This window comes from Equus przewalskii, chromosome 1 (assembly GCF_037783145.1).
Source record: "Equus przewalskii isolate Varuska chromosome 1, EquPr2, whole genome shotgun sequence".
Taxonomy (NCBI): Eukaryota; Metazoa; Chordata; class Mammalia; order Perissodactyla; family Equidae; genus Equus; species Equus przewalskii.
Genome location: NC_091831.1, coordinates 94,389,476 through 94,414,514, shown reverse-complemented (window position 1 = coordinate 94,414,514; position 25,039 = coordinate 94,389,476). Strand labels below are relative to the sequence as shown.

General features: G+C 45.3%; 1 protein-coding gene across 2 annotated transcripts in view; it reads left to right on the top strand.

The window, feature by feature from the left end:
• The window catches only part of ABHD2 (abhydrolase domain containing 2, acylglycerol lipase), a 96,312-nt gene that overhangs the window by 31,878 nt on the left and 39,395 nt on the right, over window positions 1–25,039 (top strand). For both annotated transcript variants that reach the window (XR_011539639.1, XM_008525427.2), the window contains exons 4-5: window positions 21,045–21,220; window positions 24,161–24,328. Coding sequence is in view for 1 of the 2 variants with exons in the window: in XM_008525427.2 (XP_008523649.1) it covers window positions 21,045–21,220; window positions 24,161–24,328 (344 nt within the window). In the remaining variant the exon portion in view is untranslated. The remainder of the gene's footprint in view (window positions 1–21,044; window positions 21,221–24,160; window positions 24,329–25,039) is intronic.

Genomic DNA, 25,039 nt, shown 5'->3' with positions numbered 1-25,039 from the left:
AAAGTATGTCCTAGAGGGTGAGTAAGTATAATTTCTAAACTCTCCTGCCACTGTCGCCGTCCTGCGGTGTGGAAAGTTAGGAGCCGACTGGAGTTCCTACTTCCTCTACGTCTGAGGCAGCAGTGCGAGAAGTGACTGACTTTGGAAGTCCTGTCCTCCTGGCAGCATCGAGAATGCCTTCCGTGCAAATGGAGTGTGTGGTGGGCACTGGGCTTTAGCATCCAAGTCTAGTAGGTTGGATGTTTCCTTGAGGAAAGCGTTTTCCCGGATTTGTAAGGAAATCCGACCCTCCACCAAATTCTCGGGAGCGAAGCTGTTACTCATACAGAAAGGTGCGATCCTTGACGCATTGATTTTTCGCACAATTGGATGAGATGCCATCCCGCTGCCGCCCCGAATGACTGTCTGCTGAGCTGAGCAGTGTACCGAGGGCTGGATGCTCCTCGGAGCTCTTCATCCGCCCCAGGTGGCTGCCTGTGGCGCAGTGTCACCGGGGGACGTGGAAGTGGGTCAGCCATTGTGGCAGCTCGTGAACCACCCTAAATCACCAGCCAGGTCAGTTTCTCATGACAGAGTGAAGGCTTGAGGTCAGCTTGGGCACCTGGCATCGAGCCAGACAGCTTAATTTCGGAGGGAGGGAGCCATTAAAAGAGTCTATAGTCCGGAGCAGTTGGGAAGCCTCTTTGCCTGGAGGTCAGCCATGGAACCAGAACCATCTCTGGCCTCCTAGGAAGGGAGAGGTCCCTGTGAAGCAGCAGGTTCTGTAATTTCCCATCTTTCCACTGGATACTAAGGCCATCTACCACCCACGGGACTTTCCTGTGACGTGTAGCACCAAATTCTCTGCTGGCAAGGGGGGTTTTCAGCCAGATCACAAACGCTTAAGCAGTAATTCCTTATTAATATGAAGACCTATATTCCATATATGTTTTTTAAATTTGAAATCTGCTAAGCCATAACAGTATGGACTTTTCCTTCCTTGGTATTTCACTAAAGGAAGATTCTTCTCAGTGAATAAATAAATATATATGTTTAAGTCAGTCAATTACTATTTAGTAAGCTGCTCTTCCAGTCCATTCACTGTCTGTATACCCCGCTCAACCCGCTCACACACATACACACACAATCATTTTTCCCGTGTTGCCGCCTTCTCTGTTGCTCAGAGCCTCTCCATTCCTCACGGCCTTCCCACATGCTTGCTTCTCCAGCATTCGCTAACTTTTACCCGTCTTCTGTCTGTTCTCCTTCCTAACGACAGGGATGTAAACAGTATCTTTCCATGTGTGCATCTCTCTTCACCCCCCAACTGTATTCTGAGAGGTGAGTTCAGGGGCTGTCTTAGAGTCCTGTGTGTTCTCCCTGGCTGCTACTTTGCACAAAGTCAGTGCACACTAATGTTTGTAGGTAGTTTTGGTAGGAACCCATGTGATTAAATGTCAGAATGAGTAATTCAGATAAGTGATAGAGGAACCTAGAGAAGGAGGGAGAGAGTACTGTGGCGGCGTGGGTGTTGAGGTCTTGCGTGGTCCTGAAAGGTTAGTGGATTTGATAGGGGGACCAGTGTGGGCACAGAGGCTGGTGTGAGCATAAGCCAGCAAAAGCAACCATTTAAGCAAGTGCTTCTGGGAGAAAACTGACTTTGCTCTCCAGGCCAGTACTTTTCAGTCACGCACGTTTGTCACTTTGTCCTGTGGGCCTTCCAGCCAGCCTGCTGGGTAACAAGATGAAGGGGCCCTTGCTGATTTGGCACGTTTCCTCATTGTCCCTGCTTTACCCTGACCCCACAGCCACTCTGCTCCTGTCCCTCCTTTTCCATGGCTCTTCATTCGGCTGGACTTTGAACGTCTCTCTTGCAATACCCAAGAATTTGGTGCTCTTTGTGTGGCCTTTGGGCCTGCCACACGCTCTGCTCTTTGCTCACTGTACCTTTGATTTTGTTTGCTAATGTGCTTCCAGCCCCATCCCTGGCCTGCTCTCCACAGCTGTTTCCTGGCCAGCTCCTTGCCAGTCCCTACGCCACGATATGGTGTGACAAGAGCCGTCTGATCATAGCAGAGAGCCCCAGGTGTTTTGGCGAGATGGAGGAGGTCAGATCACACGGAGTTTCAGATTGCACAAAGGAACAGTCTGGACTTGACCCCTGAACACTAGTGGTGGCAGGAAGGGGAAGGATGGGGCAAACTCCAGAGGCCTTTCCAGGTAGAATCAGCAGATGCTGGAGAATGACGGAATGGCCTTGGGCGTTGTAGGAAAGGGCTGCATCGCGGATAGTGCCGAGGCTGCTGAGCATTGAGAGAAGAATAGAGTCATCGACAGAAATAGAGAAGCCAAATGGGCATGCTGCTTCTCAGGGAAAGTTGTTTAGTTGGGGGCACTCTGTGGGGTGTGCAGGTGGGCAGGTGCAAAGATGCCGATAGAAGCAGGTGTGAGCTGAAGACCAGACGTACAGATTCTGGATCAGCTGCTGGCAGCTGAAGGCAGCGTGGAGAGAGCTGAGCACTGAGGGCTGCAGCAGGTTACAGTGATAGGTTAGAAAGGAGTAAGAAGGGTTAGGAGCAGAACCAGGGGCCTCGGGAGTCGCAGAGCCAGAGAAGGAGGGCACTGAAGAAGGTGTCAGAGACCAGGAAAAGTCAGGAAGAATGAGGCTGCCCAAAGGCCGTCGAGCTTGGCTGGAAAGAATCGGGGTGTTCAAGGATGGGTTTTCTGTAGTAGGAAGAGAAAAGAAGTTCACAGAAGGGGAAGAAATAAATGAGGAATCAGAAGCCGAGAATGAAGGAGGAAACATAGAAAACAGAGGAGAAAGACAAATCGGATGGAGGTTTTCCCCGAGACTTAGATAGGCGCACAGAGGTGCCACGGAGAGGGAGGTGAGCGAGCGTGGCGCACGGGGATGTGGAGCCCAGGCTCTGGGGGAGACCCACTGGGCTCAGGTGCCGGCGCTGCCTCCTACTGGCTGGTCGACTTCACCTTGCTGAGTCTCTATTTCCTCATTTGTAAAATGGGGCTAATAGTACTTATTTTATAGGTTTGGTATGAGGATAAAAGGCGACAGCACGTGAAATGACTGAGAGGATGCTTAACATGTGTGCGACTTCAATAAGCATGGCTGCTATTATTGTAGCTGTTTTTGTATTAATATCGCTAGCCAGATCAGTTGTAAAAATGACGAAGGGCATAATGTACACCAAGTTCATAAACTGTCTTTGAATGTCAGTAAGACCTCAGTGGATAAATGGGTAAAGGATATGACTGGATAATTTCCACAAGAAGAAATGCTAGTAATAAACTCCAAAGAATGTTCAGCCTCGGTAACAATGAAACTTTAAAAAATGAAGTATTATTTGAGACTCAGGAAAATCTGGCAGTGTTATCAGTGTGAAATTCGATCGGCCGCTGTTTTGGTCAGGATAGGCTAGTTCATGCTGCGGTAACTAATTACCACTAAACCTCCGTGTCTTAAAACCACAAGCATTATTTCTCATTTGTGCTGTGTGTCTCATGGGCTGCACGGCTCTGCTGATGGCAGCCCCGCTAGGACTCCGGCCGAGGGAGTGGTGCCTCATTGTGCTTCCGTGGTCACCACCAAGGCAGGGATAGGGATGAAACAGCTCACACACCCTTGGCTTTTAAAGACTGCCATCTGGGAGTGACACTGTGTCGTTGTCGTTCCCATTTCATTGGTTCAGCAAGGCTCACGGCCATGACTGACTGCAGAAGCGCAGACTTAGCCCGTATCCAGGGGGGAGGACGAACGTGACGGGGACGCCCTGACAGCTGGCCCTCCTCGGTGTCTCTCCTCGCCATTCCATGGCCTCTGCCTCAGTTCGGGGCATTGTCAGCCCGTGCTTGGACTGGTGCCATAGCTTCCCCTCTGTTCTCTGCCCCTTCTAATTTATCCTCCAGGCCACCCAGCGATCTTCTAAAGCACAGCCCTGATGGTGTCACGCCCCTGCTCTGAGCCTGCAGGCTGAGGTCCAGCATGAGCCCTGAATCTTTTCTCCCACTCACCTGTGTTCTAGACACATAGATGACCCCATGTTTCATGATACCTCGTGTTCTCCCCGTCTGTCTTACACTCGCCTTGTCTTCCGCCAGAACCCTTTCATACCTGTACACAGCCTCCTCATCTGACAGATCACAGGGTCACCTCCTGCAGGAAGCCTTCCCAGACTTCCTCTTCCACATGCAAAGGGAGCAGTTCTCTGCTTTGTTGCCTTATAGCATCTGTGACTTCCATTATAGGATTTATGTTCATTTGCATTAAAATTATTTATTAGCCTGTATCCCATGATTCATTGTGAAATAACATATTATTAACAAGAACAAAAATAACACTCAGTTTCCTTGTTCATAAGGAGGGGGTCCTAATAAGAAGAGTTGTTGTGAGGGGTAAATTAAATTATGTAACCTGCCAACAGAAGGTGCTAGATAAATGTTTGTTCCCACAGCTATTATTAATAAACAGGATACAATTTTGTGCAGTCATCCGTAACTTAGTATAATAACTATACATAAAAATAGAGAATAGGTGAAAAAAGCAGAAGACAAAATTATATATCTGTATCTATGTACCGTTACTATAACTATGTCAGTGCTCTATATTCAAACAGACACAGATAAAAAGGAAACAAAAAATGAAAATAAGTTTTGTAACAGTTGTGAGGATATGGATGATTCTTAAACTTTTGATTTCTTCTAGCTGTTTCAAGTTGATATGAGATAAAATTGAGGACTCAGAATATACATTTCATCCTTCATGGTTCTGAAAGTCGTACATAGTTCATTGCCAATAATAGTTACAAGGAGTGGCACCAGCCACTGTTTTTTGCATTTGTCCTTCGTATGTGAAGAGAGGTGGACTTTGCTTTGGCAGAACTTTCTAGAACAGGCTTATCTGTATGGTTTTGTGATGCCCTCTTGTTGTGTGGACAAGAAGGAAGGTTCGGTGCCTGAGCTGCCGTGAGTTTTCAGGGTGGAGCTGTTGACTGAGAAAATATTTTTCCGTGTTCTCATTGCCACAGGAGCGGGCTCAGCCGCAGCCCTCCACAGTGGCTTCTTTCAGCCTTTTGGAACTGCGTTCCTCTTATTGAAAGCTCCAGAGCGGTGCATCATTTCCTTCCTCCTACATCTCTGCTCGGGGCTCGCCCTGCTCCAGAAGCAGTGGCTGCACGTCCCAGTCGTTCTCTCATCTTGGGGACCAACAAGGTGGACTCTGTGACCTTTTTCTCTCCTTCAGCGTCGCCCTTCCTGTCAGTAGGCTCCTGTGTTTTTCAGAGTAAATTTATAGTAGTTATGCATACGGTAGGCATCCTGAACTCCTTCATAGCTTCTATTTATTTAAAAAACGCAGGTAATACATTCACATTAAAAGACTCCCTCAGCCATCATCCATCTCCATTCAGCCAGTGTTTCCCATTTCCTATTTTTCCTGACACATTTTATGTAAAAACAACAATTATACATGCACACACAGAACACACACACGTATTTCTTTTCCTTTTATTGTACAATTATTAGTGTCCTGTGTACTCTTCTGCACCTTGTCTTTCCTCCTGAAAGATCACTGAGAGATTCTTCCCTCTGAGCATGGGAAGAGCTTCCTCCGCGTGCGTCCCGGCTGCTCCGTGTTCCATAATGGACCATTACTTGTTGAACCAGTCTCCTGGTTTCATTTATTTCTAATCTCTTGCTTTCACAGTGCTGCAACAGATAATTTTGCATTTACATTATGATGCACACATGTCAGTGTAGGATAAACTGGAAGTGGAATTGTCGGCTCGGAAGGGATGTGCATGGAAAATTTTGTTAGCTGATTCCCTCAGGCCTATCCCCACAAGCACCATATGGGTGTGTCTGTCTCCAAGAAACCTTGTCAACATAAGGAGTTCTCTTGCTTTTTGATATTTGCCAGTCTGGTAGGTAAAAAGTATTTTCTCCATGTGGTTTGAATTTGTATTTCTCTTATGAAAGAGGCTGTGTGTCATTTTATACATTTAAGAACTGTTGTTGGGGGCCGGCCCAGTGGCGAAGCGGTTAAGGGCGCACCTTCTGCTTCGGCCACCTGGGATTCGCCGGTTTGGATCCCGGGTGTGGACATGGCACCGCTTAGAAAAAACCATGCTGTGGCAGGCGTCCCACATATAAAGTAGAGGAAGATGGGCATGGATGTTAGCTCAGGGCCAGTCTTCCTCAGCAAAAAGAGGAGGATTGGCAGCAGTTAGCTCAGGGCTAATCTTCCTCCAAAAAAAAAAAAAAACTGTTGTTATTTCCTCTTCTATTAACTGCCTCTTGGGAGCCCCTACCCATTTTTCCAATGGTCACTGGTCTTTTCCCTCATCATTTGAGAGAGCTCTTTATGTACTAGGGAAATTAGTCCTCCATGGTATGAATTGCAAATGTTTGTTCTCAGTTTGTCATTTGTTTTTTGACTTTGCCCATGGTGGTATTTGCCATGCAGAATTTTTTAAAAATGTTTGCATAGTCAAATCTTTTGATTGTTTCTTTGGGCTTCTGGGATTTCTGTTTTCCTTAGAAAAGTCGTCTTCACTGTATGAGATTAAAAAAAAAAGATTCCAAACTTTCTTCTAGCGTGTCTGTCGTTTCATTTTCTATTTTGAAATGTTTGATCTCTCTGGAATTTATCGTGGTGTGAAGTGTGGCTCCAGCTTAATTTTTTTTATAGATGGCTACCATTTGCCCAATACTATTTATTGAACAATCCATCTTTCCCCGTTTATTGAAATGCCACCTTTTCCTCCTGCTAAATTTCCTGGATGTGTTTAGACATATTTCCAGTCTGTTCCATTCTGTTGATAATCCTGAATATAGACTATTAGCAGATTGTAGCTTTTTAATATGTTTTGTTGTGGCAGTGGAGGTGGGGCTTGTGTCCTGCTCTACTCTTCTTTTTCATAGTTTCCTTGGCAGTTATAGTTGGTTCATTTTTCCATGTGAACTTTAGAATGCTTGCTTAATTCCAAATATAAAAATCCTGTTATTATTTTTATGGTGTATCTAACTTTATAAATAATTTAGGGAGAATTGACATGTTTGCCGTGCTGAGTTTTCCAATGCAAGTTCATTTGTTCCAGTCTCTTGAGTCCGAAAGAGCATTGTAAAATTTTCTTTCTATCTCCTTCTCATGCTTATGAACTCCTGGGGAACAAGAATAGAGTCAAGATTTAAGTGTGGGTTATTAGTAATGATATATACAATTACTGACAAGAGAAGCATTTTTTTTTATTAAATCTCTTAAGAACCCATTTTCTTCCCTAACATCATTCTTGCCGTTTTGTAAATTATTTTCTGCACATCAAAGAGAGGCAATGTATGTGCTGATGTTGAATGTCAACATTTTAATTCTTATAGTAATCTCTTGATTGAAGTGTCCTTAAAAGGGCATTCCATGGAGATAATGCAGGAACTTCACGTGTGGCTATTCCAGTGCCCCCACTAGGAATAGTAGCAAATATGATGTGATTGTTTAGCTCTTATCTTCCCTCCTCGCCAGCCCCGGCATACATTTTGAGGTGGCCTTGGGCCAAGTGGCCAAAAGGCAATACTAGGTTGGGTGAAGAACAGACTGTTGACATCTGTGTGAGTGTCCTCCAGACAGGAGAAGGGTGACCAGGGGGGACAGGGCCCAAACAAGGGTGTTCTGCGCATCACATACCTCCTGTTTGGTCAGCACAGGTGGTTTTTTCAAATCCGTCATTTAGCAACAGGAATGGTGAGGTGGGGGCGGGGGCGGTGTCTTCTGTGTAAAGTCTGGGCAAGCAGAGTGAGTTTGAGACTGTGAATTTAGGACATTGGTGGCCGGACTCCAAGAGCTGTGATGCCTTCACTTAGATAGGTAACTAGTATTTGACTGGCTTTTTGCAGGACTAGTTCTTTCATGGGTGGTATTTGTCAGGTGGAACCCTGGAGCCTCTTAATAAGCTACAGGGCCACTTAAAGCGTTATGTCAAAACCAGGTCAAGATATACGTGAGGCGAGGGGACTGTGCTCCATCTGCATACGGAGGAGCGTGACCCGTCCGAGATGGGGTCAGACATGTTTAACGTCTGAGTACAATTCCGAGGGGTTTTCACTAAGTTTTCATTGAACTTTAAAATTAAGTTTATTTTTCCTTAGAGCAGAAAAGTGTAGTTTCTTTTTAAGTGGTTTTATTGTAATTCATGTGCTTGTTCTCGCTGACATTCGTGTTTTATAGCTTACACGAGATACATGACGGGGTGTATGTGCGCCAGTGTCCTGTATCTAGAAACGGGTTACAGGAACAGAAGATGATTTCTCCCTTGTTTCCTCAGGCCCCTGTTGGTCATTTCAGGCAGAAACAACACAGTCTGTGCATAGGAATTTTCCTGTGCATGATCCTGCAATTCAGGAATAGGACATCTAGCAACAACAGTGACAATGTGAAGTGTGACAGCTGTGAAGGCATATTTGTCCCCTGTGGGGAAATGCTGTGTTCAAGGCGTGTTTCTGATGAGCCGACCAATGGGTGTTGGGGAGGCTGAATGTCCCACTTGCCATTTTGAGATAAAAGACCCGAGATGTTTGTTCCTGAAGCTGACGAAGAAGCCCTTCCCCAGACTCAGCCTTGCCTCCCCAGCGGGACCAGTGTGCTGTGGTCAGGGTCTGCTCCACATCTGGGCCTCCCGAAAAGGAGGGGCTTCCAGGGGGCTGTGTCCCTGCGGAGAGGGGTGAGGCCCAGTTGGGGGAGCTCGCAAAAGACCTGCTGTCAACCTCCTGGTTTCAGGTCAACCAGGCTGGATTTGGGGACAGGGGCCATAGAGGGCACCATAAGAGTCTGTGGTAGGATCAGCAGGAGTCCTGGTTCCAGGCCCCTGGAGGGGAGGCTCTGGAAGGTCAGGATCCGAGATAAGTGCCTGCAGAGAGTTTCCCTAAACCCTAAAGAGTTCTGCCCCTTCCTTGCTGCCTCCCTTCCCGTGTGCGCACAAGCTTATGGGCACACACACACAGGGGAAGGCCTGGAGCTCAGTTTTCGGACTTCCGGAGCTGCCACAAAGCTTTGCTCCCAGGGCGCGCCCTTCCTACCCGCCGCCCCGCACTGATGCTGGTCCTGAGTAATTTGCTCTCGCTAATTAAAGTAGGATAAAAATGCTCCCCCGAATCAGACACCTCGCATCCTCTTGGTCTATCATCACTCTCTGGGGACCCAGCATCTTTGGGGAGATATTCAGTATGATTTTATTATCATTCTGGACTCACCTTAGAAGTAATCAAATGTGAATGTTCAGATTAATTACCCCCCAGACGAATCTCCTGCAGAAAAAACTTCACTAACATTAGGAAGTTGGTTACAGTTGTGAAAAACATGTAAAACCAAAGAAATGGATTTTTGTTTAATATATGTGAAGAACAGCAAAGAGCAGGTCTAACGAATTCAGTTATCAATTTGGGAGAAACATGATTTAATATAACATTCTAACAGTTGATCAGACAGGAGAAAACAGGCACAAAGATGTTTGTGGTTTTAATGTCTAGTTGAAGCACAGTAAGAAAAGTCTGGACAGGAACCCGAGACCCGTCCTCTGGTCCTGACTTTGTGATACCAGGCAGGTCACGACTATTTTCCTCATCTGTGAAATGGGGGCGATACCGTCGCTCAGAGCTGCTGTGGAGACTAAATGAGAGATGTGAGCGGCCCATCCTTGACTCAGAGATTGGGCGCGCAGAAACGCCCCCGCTCTCTGAGAACCTCAGACCCCTGTCTTAGTCAGCTCGGGCTGCTGGAGCAGAATGCCGTCGACTGGGGGCTTAAACAACAGAGGTTTAGTGTCACTGTTCCAGAATCTGCCGGCAGATTGGGCTCCTGGTGAGAACCTGCTCCCTGGGCTGTGCACAGCCGCCTCCTCGCCCTGGCTTCACATGGTTGGGAGAGCGAGCTCTGGTCTTGTGCCCTCTTCTTAGAAGGACACCAATCCCAGCATGAGGGCTCTACCCTCGTGACCTCATCTAAACCGCATCACCTCCTAAGGGTCCCGCTCCAAATACCTTCATGTTGTAGGGCGAGGCTTCAAAATGCGAATGTTGGGGGACACAAACATTCAGTCCTTAGCACTCACCATCGTGCCCGGAGTTAAACTGGTGCTTCTCAGCCGTGTGACTGAAGGCTCCCCAAATTCTCCCCCAACCTGCCTGTCTGACCCTGTGCCCTCTCCCCATCTCTGTGACAGTGGTTGTCTGGGGAGTCCTCGTGTGCTGCCACTCCCAGGTTGTGGACCCTGCAAGGGCAAGCACTGTGTCCTGCTAATCTCTGAATTTTGTTGACCCAATGTATGAGCCACAAGAAAACATAGGCAGAGGCAGGCTCAGTCCCAAGAATGTCTTTGGTTTGATGGGAGATGCCCGCTGCGTGCTCCCAGAGGCGTTCCCGGTCCATGTTGTCACTCTCAAAACATATCTCTTAGTCTTGGTGAAGGTCCTGTTTCTTCTCAGTGGACAGATATTTTTCCCGAAGTGGGAAGCTTGTTTTTCTTGACCTGAGTGTGTGCTCCGAACAGAGTGGAGGGCTTGTCGAGGTGGGCATTCTCTGTGGAAACTGAGGAACCGTCCCGAGCCCGTGTCTCCTACACAGTCAGCGCCTGCATTAGTCTCTGGCTGGGGTCTTGGCAGGAGTCAGCGAAGGACGTCATCAGCCGCGTGGAAGTGAGGTGCTTGGGAGGGAAACTGGAGCAGCCGTGTGGCGACATGCTATAGCCTGATGAGCAGAGAGCTTTCCTTTTGGGAGGGCGGCCCAGGACCAGGCAGCTCCTCGGCTTTTTGCCCCCGTCACTGAATCATCCCTTCGGGCTTGGGCTTTGAGGAAGGAGAGTGAGACTCGAGGGGCAGAGTGTAAACGACAGGCCCATGTCTGTGGAGTGAGCAGCCTGTGTAGGGAACAGAGTTGGGGCCCGTGGACTTGGGAGAGTCCAGTCAAGTGCTGTGTCCAGACATTCTAAAGTCACCAACCCTGGAGAAGGTGCCCGCTCCTATTGCTGGATGACCTTCTAAACCTCGAGAGTGAGTTCTAGGCAAATACCCGATGTGGCTGCGGCTGCCTGATGGAATCCCGCAGACAGATTGCTCTGTGCTGGGAATTCCTTCTTCTGCCGCTGCCTGTGAATTTAAGCAGGGGGTAAATTAAAAATAAATTCCTTACTACTTTTTTTCCGACGTTACTGTATTGAACTATTACCCTCATATTCTTCCTGGTGTACAGTAGAGTTGCCTCATATGTACATTTAACTTCTGCACATTCAACTCTGTACACCAAGAAAGAGAGAGAAACACACACACACTCTCTCACCCACTGTTCATTCGTGCCGGCCCTTCCGCCAGCCTTTCTGCTCAGACGAGCACAACCCCCCATTGCGTGTGAGCCACGAGCCTCACGTGCCTTCTGGCAGTCCAGGACCTGTGTGCGTTTCCGTGAGAGGGAGCATCTTGCTGCATCCTCACGTTGAAAGACGTATTTTTTTGTTTCACAACACAGCCCTAGCCTCAGGCCACCAGTGCTGTCTGTGCTCAGCGTGGTCCCAGCCCCCTGCCCCGCACTGGAGGAGAACCGCCCGGGCTCCACTTCCAGCGACAGTGTGTTCCTGCCTGAGGGACGACCAGGGGCTGATTTGACGATAATTGATAGTTTGACCTTGTAACTGGAGGACCCAGCGGTGGGTGAGGCGTGACCCCACCACACTGAAACCAGATTGACCTGAGAAGAGAGCAAAAGTTAGAGTGGGAGAGGGGCTCCCTCCTGAATGATCCCCTTTGCTGTGACTTTGGTCGTCTTGTTCAGGCCGGAGCCCCAGGATTTGTCTGCATCCTTGCCCTTTCTCCTCTTCACTGCCGGCCTCTGGCTTGGACGCCCTTGGTCGGGGTTCCTCAACGAGCAGATCTACGTCAGGAATAACTGCTGGGGCTCTCCATCCTGCTGAAAAGCTCCTTGTTGGCCATAGCCTTAAAAATGGCCCATAGCGGAATATGCATACGCTAATTTGATGTATTTCTAAAGCCAGAGGCTGGCTGTTGACTATTTAAGATATATTAAGCCCCGTTTGCATTGGATCTAGATAACTCTAATCTTTTTCAAGGATGACTAATAGAGTCATGGAGTCTGTGGAATGAAAGCATCTGTCCTCATCACGCCTGTTTTATCCTCCGAGATAAGCGCTGGACGCAGTGGTGGAGGCCTCAGTTGAAGTCTCATCTCTGCCCTTGATTAGCGTAATGGTGTGGCCAAGCCGCTACCTCTCTGGGCCTCAGGGTCCCTGTGCCAAAATGCGGTTAACTACATGTGTCCGTTTCACAGACGCGTTATCAAAGGCAAATGAGAGCATGTACCAAAAGGGCCTTGAAAGACTCTGAAACGCTGTATGTGGATAAAGTGGCAGTTTTATTTATCAGGCCCTGGAGTCGAAGCAGGAAGTAAATAACGTTGTGGTGGTGGAGCCCCGATGAATGCCTCGGATGCCCTGGCTTCCTCTGTTAAGGGGCTTGGGGGACGTCCTTAGTGTGCCTAAAGTCAAGGGGGGGGCCTCAGGCTTCACTCCAGGTGACGTTTCTTTGCCATAGGAAGATTCCAATGGGCTTTGCCTTCACGCGTATGTCATTCTTGCAGATAATTAGAGCATGGTAACTCTTCCCTCCCATTCTCTTTTTCTCTGTGCAATCATGAGTGCAATTATCTCTTTGTTAAGGAAAGAAGCAGGACCACTCAGCTGACCTCCACAGAGCTCCTCAGCAAGCGGGCTGCCCAGCCCCCGACTCCACAGCCCCTGAGTGGCCCCGACAAGTGGATATTCTCCCCCACCCAGCTCCTTACTCTTTAGCTCGTAGCATCTCCTCTGTTGGCCCTGCGTCTTTTGTCCCGGTTGGGCTGAGAAGGAGGAACGGGCAGGAATGGAGCTGTAGCTGGGTTCTAACTCTAACCACTTGCTCTCCCTTGGGGAAAAGGCGTAGGAGAGGTGGAACCCGACGATGTTTTAAATACAGATATTTTCATCAGAATTATGCAAACATGAAAGAGTTTTATGAAAAATATTTTCTGGAACAAATCCTACTGAGCCAATTTGAATCTATGGTGACTTTTTAGTACAATACAGTTAAGTTTTATCTTTATCAGGTTTGTTTTCCATTTAAATTTTACTGTAAAGCTTGGAATCAGTGTTTTGTCCATATTGTGTGTTACTGACCATAGCTTCTGCTACAGCATGTTCTCTTGTGGCTGATATTTCCACCAAGTCCAATTCTCCTGGTTAAATTTTGCAAGTATAAATTCTTTTATGAAAACTGGATTCCTTCGTCGATTTTTAGACAATACTGAATTACACCACACACAGTTAACTGTTGCCGCTCTCATTCCGATTCGATTCTTTCTGTCAGTAATAACCATTGTGAAATGAACAAGAGGCTGATAGTATATATTTATTTATCAACTGATTAATTTTTTAAATTGTAATTAATATTAGAGATAGAGATGAAAATAGAGTGGAAAGAAGTGGCCTAGAGTCAAAATAGGAGAGATGTTTAATATCATTAATCATTAGGGAAATACAAATCAAAACCATAATGAGATGCCACTTCATACCCACTAAGATAGCTATAATAATTTTTTTTTTAATGGAAAATAACAAGTGTTGGCAAGGATGTGGAGAAATCAGAACCCTTGTCCCTTGCTGGTAGGAATGTAAAGTGTTGCAGCTGCTATGGAAAACAGTTTGGAGGTTCCTCAAAAAGTTAAGCATAGAATTACTGTCTGATCCGGAAATACCTCTCCTAGGTATATACCCAAAAGAATTGGAAACAAGTATTGGAACAAAAAGTGGGACACCAGTGTTCGTAGCAGCACTGTTCACGATAGCCAAAAGGTGGAAGCAGTCCAAGTGTCACTCAACAGGTGTACGGATAAACAAAATGTGATCCACCCATGCAATGAAACGTTGTTCAGCCTTAACATGGGCTGAAGTACCCACCCATGTGACAACATGAATTAACCTCAAAAACATAATGCTAAGTGAAAAATCTCAAGACAAAAAGCCAAATATTGTGTGATCCCATTTATGTGAAGTGTCTAGAATATGTAAATCCATAGAGACAGGGAGCAGAGTAGTGGCTGCCAGGGGCTGGGGAGGTGGGGAGAATGGGGAGTGATTGCTCAGTGCATATGGGGTTTCCTTTTGGAGTGATGAAATGTTCTGGAACTAGATAGAGGTGATGATTGCACAACATTGTGAATGTACTAAATGCCACCGATTTGTACACTTTAAAATGGTTAATTCCATGTTATGTGAATTTTACCCCAAAAAAGTGGTGGGGCCAAAGTGATGGGTTCCCCAAAATGTGCTACTTGACTCTAAGACCGGTAAACATCATTGACTGGGAGTCATAAAAACTCTACTTTTCTAGATGTCTCCATTAAAGAAAACAACACAAACTTTTTTTTTTTAAATAAAATTTGCTTTTAGAAAGAGGGATGTGTGAGAAAAAAACACTTGAGCAAGTAGGTTGCCTGTTTTTGATCTCCGTGTGTTATAGGTGAAGCAGACACTTCAAGTAAATACATTTGAGAAGTGTGCAAAATGCTAAGTGTTGGGACCAAGGCTGGGGACAGGGACAGAAAGAGGAGATTTGGGAAAAACTATAGATGAGAACGTGATGGTTTGATAGGGGCTCTTGAGTATTGGGGGCACTAAAGAAGACTCTGGAACTGAAGACAAGTCCAGCCCAAAGCCTTGTAGGGGACATTTGTCACTTCCCCGCTGCCCAGCATCCATTCTTCCTCTCCAAGGGCACGCAAGCTTCGTTGGGGGAAGTTCTTCTCTCCCAATGACGTATGTAGTACGTCAAAGCGCCCTGCCCACCCACTCTGAATCTCCCTTCTTCTAGACACTCCACTCCTGGGATACTGACTCTTTCTGGGGGGTGACGCTGCTGACTGTGTAAAGGACACATCCCTGTGGTTTCTCTCCTGGGTGCTGCCCTCCTCAAGCTGGTTCTCCAGCCTCTTGTCCATCTGATGAGCACCTCAGCCTCCCTCTAATATAGTCCCTTTTAAAGTTATTCTGAGTTGGGTTTTGTTGCTTTTTCCAAAGCATCCTGTCTGATACAAACTTAAAATGCCAGGGAGTAGCTGCTACTGACATTGGTTCCCTGGAAAGGACTTGCCGTGAGTCAGGGTGGGGGCTCAATCTCAGACAACATATCCTAAAGACCTACTGTGCACCAAGCCCTGTGCTAATTTGGTAGGGAGGTACTGGAGAGAATCACAGGGAGTAAGAGCTAAGTGTGGGTTCAGTAGCTATAAAGTGGTTTGATCTACAACCTAGGGACCCAGGTCCCATAAGGAAGAATTGGTCACTCACAGATTTAGGGTAAAGATGAGAATTAATCAACTCCTTTTTTTTCAATTCTCTTTTAAACAACCATCTGTTTTTGCTGATGTGAACTCCATCCGCCCCAAGGCAGTGCGTGTATGTGTGTGTAGGGATGTGGGTGGGAGGGAGGTCTGGATTTTCCCTTGTGGTCTTTCCCACTGGGCAGTTGTGTTAGTATAGCCAGATGTTGATTATAAATAGGTTCAGAAGTTAAGGACAGGCTGGCCTCTATGTTTGGTTGTGAACTAGCTGCTTTCTTAGTAACAAGCATTTATGAACCACTGGCCACAGCATAACACTGGACAAAATGCCACAGAGATTGGTAAAGAAGTAGAAGACATCCCCTCTGCTTTCAGAAGGGAGTTAGGAGTAAAACATGTCCAGAGACTCCCAGAATAGCTAAAAAAAAAACCACTTAGAAGTGCATGCAAATTAGTGTAGTAAAAACCGAGTATTGAAACATGAAGCAAGTATAAAGTTTTACTGTAGGATGTAAATAACTGAATAATGGAGAGATATACCATGTTTTTAAATGGGACAAGTCAAAATTGTAAAGATGTCAGTTCTCCCCATGGTAATATATAAGTCTGGAAAAAAATCCCAAAATTTTCCTAGAACAAGCTAATCCTGTGGTTCATCTGGAAAATCAAGCGCCAAATATCTATCAAGAAAATTTTGAAAAAGAAGAATAAAGGAAGTCTGCACTATCAACCCTCAAAATATTTCATAAAGCTATATTAATTAAAGCAGTGTCGTATTAGATAGATCGATGAACCAGAATAGAAAATACAGAAACAAATCTAAATTTGTAGTTGGGAACTTGGTTTATATTAAAAATGACAGTCGAGTGCCAGCCCAGCGGTGTAGCGGTTAAGTTCACGCACTCTGCTTTGGCAGCCCTGGGTTCGCAGGTTCACATCTCTGGTGCAGACCTACACACCACTCATCAGCCATGCTGTGGTGGCATCCCACACACACAGTAGAGGAACGTTGCCACAGATGTTAGCTCAGGGACAGTCCTCCTCACCGAGGGAAAGAAAAATGACCGTTGAAATCAGTAGGGAAAGGATGGGCCAGTTACGGTGTAAGGACAGTTAGCTGTTAGGAAAACATTAGATCTTTACTTTGCGTCATTTACAAAAATAAGTGGATGTAAGAGTAATACATTTCTTTAAACTGTGGGAGTAATAGAAGGAAATATTGGGGAATATATTTATAATTGGGTGTCAGAATCGCTCTTTTTAAAACCAAATGCAAACACAAAGGTTTTAACAGCAAAAACTGAACAAAGTTAACCACAAAATATAAAAGTTCATAAGATAAAAGGTAAAACTAAAACATACAATAGACTGGGAGAAAACCTTTGCAACATATAATGTATAATGACTTAATGTAGGGGTGATGAAAATAATACCTACACATCAAAAGGAAAAAAAAAGATGATCGAAAAATGCACAAAGGATATGAACAGAAAATTCACAGAAAAGAAATACAAATGACCAATAAACATAGGAATCAGGGAAATGCAAATTCAGATAAGACACTTTTCTTTTTTTTACCATAGATCGAATCAACATTAAGAACACAAGTTGAAATGAAATACCTGTCTTCTTGCCTATCAAAGTGGCCAAAATGTGAAAGATTGAGAACAACCAAATTACTGGTGAGGATGAGGAAGACGGGGACTTTCACGCATAATTGTCAGGAGTGCAAACTGATCCATCTTTTGAGGGAGGCCATTGGGTGGCGCTGTAAAGTGTAAAATGCACCTAGCGCTCAGTACCGTTTCTCACCCTCTAGGCCCCTCCATGGTGCTTCTCCTCACTAGGCAGTCGGGCCCCGACCTCTTTTTTTTTAGGTGCTCAACAACACGTATGTTATTCCTTGATACTTTATTTATTTGTTTATTTATTTTAAAAAGTATTTTATTGAGGTCACATTGGCTTATAACGTTGTAAATGTTATAACATGTCTATTTCAGGTGTACATCCTTGTGTATCAGTTTCTGGGTAGACTGCATGGTGCTCACCACCAATAGTCTAGTTTCCATCTGTCACCGTACGCATGCGTCCCCTTACGCCTTTCACCCTCCCCCTACGCCCTTTCCCTCGTAACCAATAATCTGTTCTCCTTATCTATGTGTCTGTTTGTCTTCTACGTATGCTCATACGGTATTTGTCTTTCTCTGCCTGACTTAGTTTGCTTAGCACAGTGCCCTTGAGCCCTGCCCTCCTTGCAGCGTGGTGCCAGGCTTCGAAGGAGGTACAAGCAGAAGCTGCTAGGCCTCTGACAGCAGCATCTCTTAAGTGTTTATGTGTTTATTTAAATTTCAAAATATTCTCTTGTTTTGTTCCGTATTTCCTCCCTGACGTAGACCATGTGACTAGGCACCTATTCTGGGTTTTTGTTTTTTAATTTTTTTCCTGGGACCCGTGGATAAGTCATATAAAGAAACAAAAACACACAGTAAAGTGCCATCGCAGTAAATGCTATCCCAAAATTCAATTCTGTAAACCCTAGTGTGGTGTTATTGTGGAGTTAATTAAAAAGTGTTTTATCAGTAGGTGGTATTGTCATAAAATTAAAGATTATGAAACTTCCAATGTGCACAATGGACCTTACTTTGAGCTGAGAAAGTCCCAAATGATCCTGAGACTGTCGCTTATTCACACACACACACGTAAGCACACATGCACACACAAGCACCCCTTGAGAACTGTGTCCCAGCCTAGTCTGAAAAGGTGCTGGGTAGCTGGATAGAGGACACCAGCCAAACACCAATCATGTTACAGCCGAATTCACATTATTATGGTGCATATGATTTTTTTTTTTTTTTGCTGAGGAAGATTTTGCCCTCAGCTAACATCTGTTGCCTATCTTCCTCTTTTTGCTTAAGGAAGATTGTCCCCGAGCTAACATCTGTGCCAGTCTTCCTCTATTTTGTATGTTGGTCACTGCTACAGCATAGCCGCCGACAAGCAGTGTAGGTCCGCGCCTGGGAACCAAACCTGGGGCCACGTAGTGGAGTGCACTGAACTTAACCACTAGGCCATGGGGCCGGCCCCTGCATATGATTCTTTACGTATATGTTTGTCTTTTCAGATTTACTAAGTAGGTTTGTATTCTGTTCATCAGCAAGTCCTCCCTACATGCTTAGTGTGTGTTGAGTGCTCTGGGGAGTGACACAAAGGAGAACATGCTGGCTCCTGCAGGTGGTGGGGAGGAGTATGCTTGAAAAGAGCACAGAAATTAGTCAAGCTCGGGGGTGCTAGGACAGAGCTATGTCAAGGGTGCTTGGCCGGGGGGCACAGAGAAGGGGCAGCTCCTCCAGGAACCTGATTGAAAGTGAGTCTTGAAAGACAAGTATTAGCTGGTCAGGAGAAAAACCGGTGTGAAAGGAGAGAAGGAAAGCATTCCAGGCAGAAGAAACAGCTTGAGAACAGCAGCTCAGCACAAGGGGTGCCTGTTTGGGGTGGAGCCAGGCTGGTGGTTCAGGTTTTTTGGAGCTTAAGCAGAAAGAGGGAAGCAGGCACCAGGGCATGGTGGGTTTTCCGGGCCAAGCTAGGACCCATGCTGTGGAGGGCCGTGGTTGGCTCTGTGTATTTACAGTCATGCACATCGTGAGGATGTTTCGGTCAAGGATGGACCTCATGTACGACAATGGTCCCATAGGATTAGTACCATAGAGCCTAGGTGTGTAGTGGGCTATACCATCTCGGGTTGTGTAAGTACACTCTGTGATGTTTGCACAATGGTGAAATCACCTAATGACGCATTTCTCAGAACTTATCCCTGTCATTAAGTGATACATGACGGTACTTATCCCTCCAGTGGCCAGGAGGACACTGGAGTAGGTGACTCAAGGCTGGGAGGCCACTTGGAGGGCTATTGCCAAGATTCAGAGGGCGTGTCGTGACCTTCACTCAGGAGCATGGCCTCAGGACGATCACGTGTGTCATCGTTATATGGGAAATCTGTGCATAGCCAAAAAGAAATTTTATTTCATTTGTCCTATTTTCTAAGATTACATTGTATTCTAAACAAGATCAGAAGATAGGCATATGAAATTTAACCCATTCTTCTGAAATTTTTTTACCTTAGCACATTTCTATTTTTAATTTATATTATAAACAAAACTTTCTTCAAACTTTCCTCCAGGAATGATGAGGAGTTTGGTTTCTTGGGTCACTCCCCTCCCTCTATGCACAATTTATTGTCCAACTTGGTAGTCTGAAACCCTTTATAAATTCTATCTAAATCTTATGTAGTAGTCACTTGTCCAATTGACGTTATTTTTATGTTTGGTTTTTGTTGCTGTCATAATCCACTCTTATAAATATAATCCACCTCTTATAAATCCACCTCTTATAAATGTCGTCGTCTGCTTTCTAAAGGCCAAGGCCTCAGCACTGAGACTGGCGCCTGTGGTGTGATGCTGGCAAGTGGCTTCAGGTCCTTAGGTCTCTGCCCTCTCCTCCCCGCCCCCAAAGGGGAGGCTTGTCTGGAAACTGGCTTGCTTAATGTGATAGCTTCACTTCACGTAAATGTGTGTAGATTCAATGTATTATATATTTAAAAAAGAGTAAATCTGATTTAATTTAAAAAGGGGCTTCTCGGATCAGGTGGTTTGATAGAAATGATAGGCATGAAATGGCAAATAGGTTAAGGGAGACTCTTAATAAAACGCTCACCACTGTGATACAATACAGAGATGAAGGGTTGATGTCATTACCATTTTATATTCTATGACTCTAGTTTATAGAGCACACAGACCCTGGCCAACCGTCGAGCTCGGGCTCAAAGCCGAGGAAGAGAAACCAACGGCAGTTGCAGTCAGTGAGCTCGTCTTGCACTGTGGTTGTGAACTGTTGTCATTTCTTAATTGTCACTTGGAGCACCTCGTTTTCCCGGTAATTCACTGGTCTGTGATTTTTGCGCTTCCTACCAAGGAGCAGAGTCTCTCCTGTTTTCACAAAGGACAGTTGTCAGGGTGGCATCGTGCCTCGCTTGAGCCAACAAGCCTTTATCCCTCATTAATCCAGCAAATATTTCTACCGCCCTGCCCTCCCGGCTCTTTTTCTGGGGCATACCGTGCCCCCCCCCCACATAGAAACACACACGCACAAGGCGCCTATGGGCTCTTGGAAGAGTTTCCAGGGCTTCCCAGTGTGACAGAGACCAGCAGGTTTGCTGATGGAGTAAGCCCTGCGCGGTGGCCTGCCTTGTTAGCGGAAGGGGCGAAGGGAGCGTTCAGCGAGCGTGGGTGCTGTGCTGGCTGTTTCAGATACATTCGCTCCTCTGGTGATGAGACTGACCCCGTCGAGTAGCATGTGTTCAAGATGTATTACTTGCTTTCTTTTTACTCTGCATTCTGGAAATAACCCTTGTTGAATTACTCAACACCCTAAATTTGAAGTCCTGTCTATATAAGGATGGCCTGATTGATTTCTAAAGCTAATCTGATGCAGGATGTATTAACAAACGGAAGAAGGGAGTAAATCATGGCATGGATGTAAAGTTAAGAAAAAAATTCATATTTATGCTTAGTGTATAGAATTTTCCAGGAAAAAACTTAAATGGTTGAAAGACTTTTGCTCCAAGGTTTTGCAGAGCGTCAGTCAATGAACGTGGAGAAGATTGACGTCTCCTCTCCTTCTTTCTTAGGTACATTCCACCTTTGATCTGGGGGAAGAGTGGACACATCCAAACAGCCTTGTATGGGAAGATGGGAAGGGTAAGGTCGCCACACCCGTACGGACACCGGAAGTTCATCACCATGTCTGACGGGGCCACTTCGACCTTCGACCTCTTCGAGCCCTTGGCTGAGCATTGTGTTGGAGGTGAGCTCGCTGGGGTCGTCTGACCTGGCTGTCACTCGGAGAAGGAGCAGACGTCAGGGAGGGAGCACGGTGTACACGCTCAGGCCACTGCCGCGTGCCATCGCACCCAGGGGTGGGTGAGGAGTCTGCAGAGATACATCATTTAGGAGCAGCCAGCAGGGACTGGCTTCAGATCCGCCTGCCCGTCCCCTCATGGAGCTCCGTGGAAAGCGTTGTTGAGTACGGTTTTTTCAATCCTCTTGTGAATGACAGAAGCTTGGTGTAAGGGGAGGACGGAGAACTCGGAGCCCAGGCCCCCAGGCCCAGCCCTCTGGTTTGGTGACAGCAACAGAAACCAGACTGTTCTAAGTGCTTTGTAGGTACCATTATCTCATTTAATCCTCACAACAACCGTGAGGGGTCCGAGCCTTGTTACCTACTTTGCTGCTGAGGAAGCTGAACCTTCACGATGCAGTGTAAGCCGGCTTTAATGCTGGATGCAGCAGGTAACAGAGGCTCTCAGGTACCCCTGCTTAGGTTCCGTGGACAAGAAGATGCATTAGGGTCAGACTTATGCAGGGGTCCGGGACACCCGCTTCTCAGAAATAACTCCAATTTTCACTGCTGCTGGAACTCGGCCCTGCGCCGTCCAGCCTGCACGGTAAACGCTCATAAAGTGCTTCCTGATGAGGACTTTGAGGAAGCGGGGTTAGATGGCAGCGACCTTTTAAATGCTGTTCCTGCTGGAAGAGAATGTGTCTTTTGAGTTCTGTAGGATGCGAAGGCACCTAGTTTTTTATAGGAAGTCAGTAAATATTTATGGGTAAATTCTAGTAATTATGTTATAACTCTCAATTATTTAAAGTAACTAGAACTGCTGAGTAGGTAGAGAGGAATGTTTAATTTATGTTCCCTGTGTCTGGAATGCTTGTCCCCAGGCCTTCCCATGGCTGCCTCCTTCATGTCATTGAGGTCTCAGCTCAGACGTCACCTCCCCGGGGGGACACGGTCCCTGCCTCCCTAACCAGGGTTTCCTTTCCAGTAAATCCATCATGCCTTCCTGCTTGCGTTCTCACGGTACCTGCCACTCTCTACCCTCCTTTGGGTGGTTGTTTATTATCTGTCTGCTAGAATGTAAGAACCCCCGAGCCCAGACCCATCGGCTCCCAATGAGCAGTCACAGAAGGAATGAAGAAATGAATAGGTTAGGAGCTCACATGGTGTTTACAAGTCTTGTAGCTGATCTTTCAAATATTTATTTCTCTACCATACCCAGTTAAATATTTTTCTCTTGTTTCCAAAGCTTTTCCTTCTTCTACCACGAAAGCACTAAATTCAATTTCATCAGTCTGCTCTTTCTACCAGGACAGAGGTGGGAAGTTGAAAAGGGCAAACCTCTGATTCTTTGTTGTACTCGTTCCTGTCTTTCTGTCGTCCCCGTCGCCAGACAGAACTGACGAAGGTGGTTCTGGAGAAGGCAGTATTTGCATCCAAGAAATGCTCTCAGAAAAGCAGCCCTTTTTTCCCTATTATGATGTTTTTCTGACACAAAAGGAACAAATACTTATTGTAGAAAATTTAGATAATACAGAAACATTTTAAGATGTTAAACATTTAAAATGTTAACCTTTTATTCCATTTACTTCTAGTTCTATGCATAGTTTTTCCAAAATTTGAATTATTATACATTATATTATAAATATTTTTCCACGTCCTTAAAAGTCTAAAAGTCTTCAAAAACAGAATTTTAATGATTGTTTAATATTCTACAACACGGCCGTACCATAATTTAATCATTCTTCTCTTCTTGGGCATTTACCTTGTTTATAGTTTTGTTACTATAAATAACTAATGAGCATCCTCAGTCATAAAATCTGAGTCAAGATTCTAAGAATTAGAATTGCTAAGTCAATGTTAATAAAATGTTTAAGGTTTTTTATGCATGTTGCATAAGAATTTTTAAATTGCTTTATCTTAACTTTTGGAGGGAAAATTTATGATACGATTTAATAACCTAAACACCACTTTTCTCTTAAAGAAAAATATGTATTCATATTTTCAAGTACGTCATTCACACTCATGATAGAAAATTCAAAAGATACTAAAGGAGATACAATGCAAACAGAAGTGTCTCTCTCACTCTACTCCCCAGTGGTACCCACCCTTAGGTTCTTACATTGATTTCAGAGCTAGGGAATACATGTATAAACGCAAATGTCTTTTTTTCGTCTACACCAATGGCAGCGTATCATAACCCTTTTCTGCAACTTGCTTTTTTCCACTTAATACATATTGTACAGTTTGCCATGTCAGTGTATATAAAGAGGTCTCATTATTTTTAAGGGCTACATAACATTTCATCACTTGGATGTGCAATAGTTTATTTAACTAGACCCCTATTTCTGGACAGGTAGATTATGTTCACTCTTTTGCCGTTATAGTCTATACTGTATATATATAGTTTTGCAAATGAACAAGTATATCTCTAGGATAAATACTGGAAAGTGAAATTACTAGATCAGAGAGATCTATGCAAACAGTACTTTTTATTTTTCCATTCATTCATTCATTCATACAGAATTTCATATAGAAGAGTAATGTTCAGAAACCTGTATAGCAATTCCACAGAGTAATTTTATATCTGTTGAATCTAATAATAAAAAGTGAAATCGATAGTTTTGTTTCATTTTTCTTGTAATTAATTTTTATTGTACTTTTCAAAAGTGTCTGTCCATGATGGATTGAAAATTTTAAAAACCGACTCTTCACTATAAGTAGTTGGAGAAGCACTGATGTAGACAGCTCCAGCTGGAAGAGAAAGATATTCTTCCCCAAAGAATTGAGCGAAAAGATGGATGTTAAATTCCCTCCCACCATTTTCTAAGCCAGCAGAGTATAATTGTGTCCATTTACATGTCACTCTTTATTGGATGTGTCGGTATCTCTTTCTCTACCCTGTAGATGACGTCACCATGGTCATCTGTCCTGGAATTGCCAATCACAGCGAGAAGCAGTACATCCGAACCTTTGTCGACTACGCCCAGAAAAATGGCTACCGGTGCGCCGTGCTGAACCACCTGGGCGCCCTGCCCAACATTGAACTGACCTCTCCACGCATGTTCACCTACGGTAAGTAAGCATGGGACGTGGCCAAGTGGAGTCCCAGCTTTTTCTGTTCTCGCCGCAAGTGCACTGCCCTTTCTGCTTCTGCCTTAGTTTTCTAAGTTTAGAATTTATACCCATCTGCAGGAGATGGTGGGGCACACAGTTAGAACAGGAGCCGACTGTCCTGGGCATTTATGATGGCATGCCTCACATCAGCCTTTCACATGGGCACTGTAACCACCCCATCTTGTTCCATCTCATAGAGGCGGAAACTGTGGCTCACAGGGACAGTCTTACCCACGGTCGCCTGGCTGTTAAGTGTCAGAGCAGGGCTGGGAGCCAGGTAGATTGGGTAGCTGATGCCCTTCACCGCTATGCCATCCTGACACTCATTCCTCAGGACTCTTGTGACTGGCAAGCAAGGGTTGTGACGAGGCGGGGGAATGTCTGTGGGAAGGGAATCTGGCACATGAACCACTCATTGGATTTCAAGTTCCTTGAGAACAGGAAGTGAATCTCAGACAAATGCTTCTTGCCTTTCATGGAAGTCCTGTGTTAGCTAAGGCTCTGTCTTCTGGACCACTCCTTCTCAATTCTTCCTTAACTCCCCTTCAGATTATTCATGCACACTAAATAATAAACACACAAAATATGTGTCTGTATATGTACAAACATTTGGAATGTTTATAACCCAATCAATTATAATGTGTTTTCATGGGAAACAACTGAAAATTA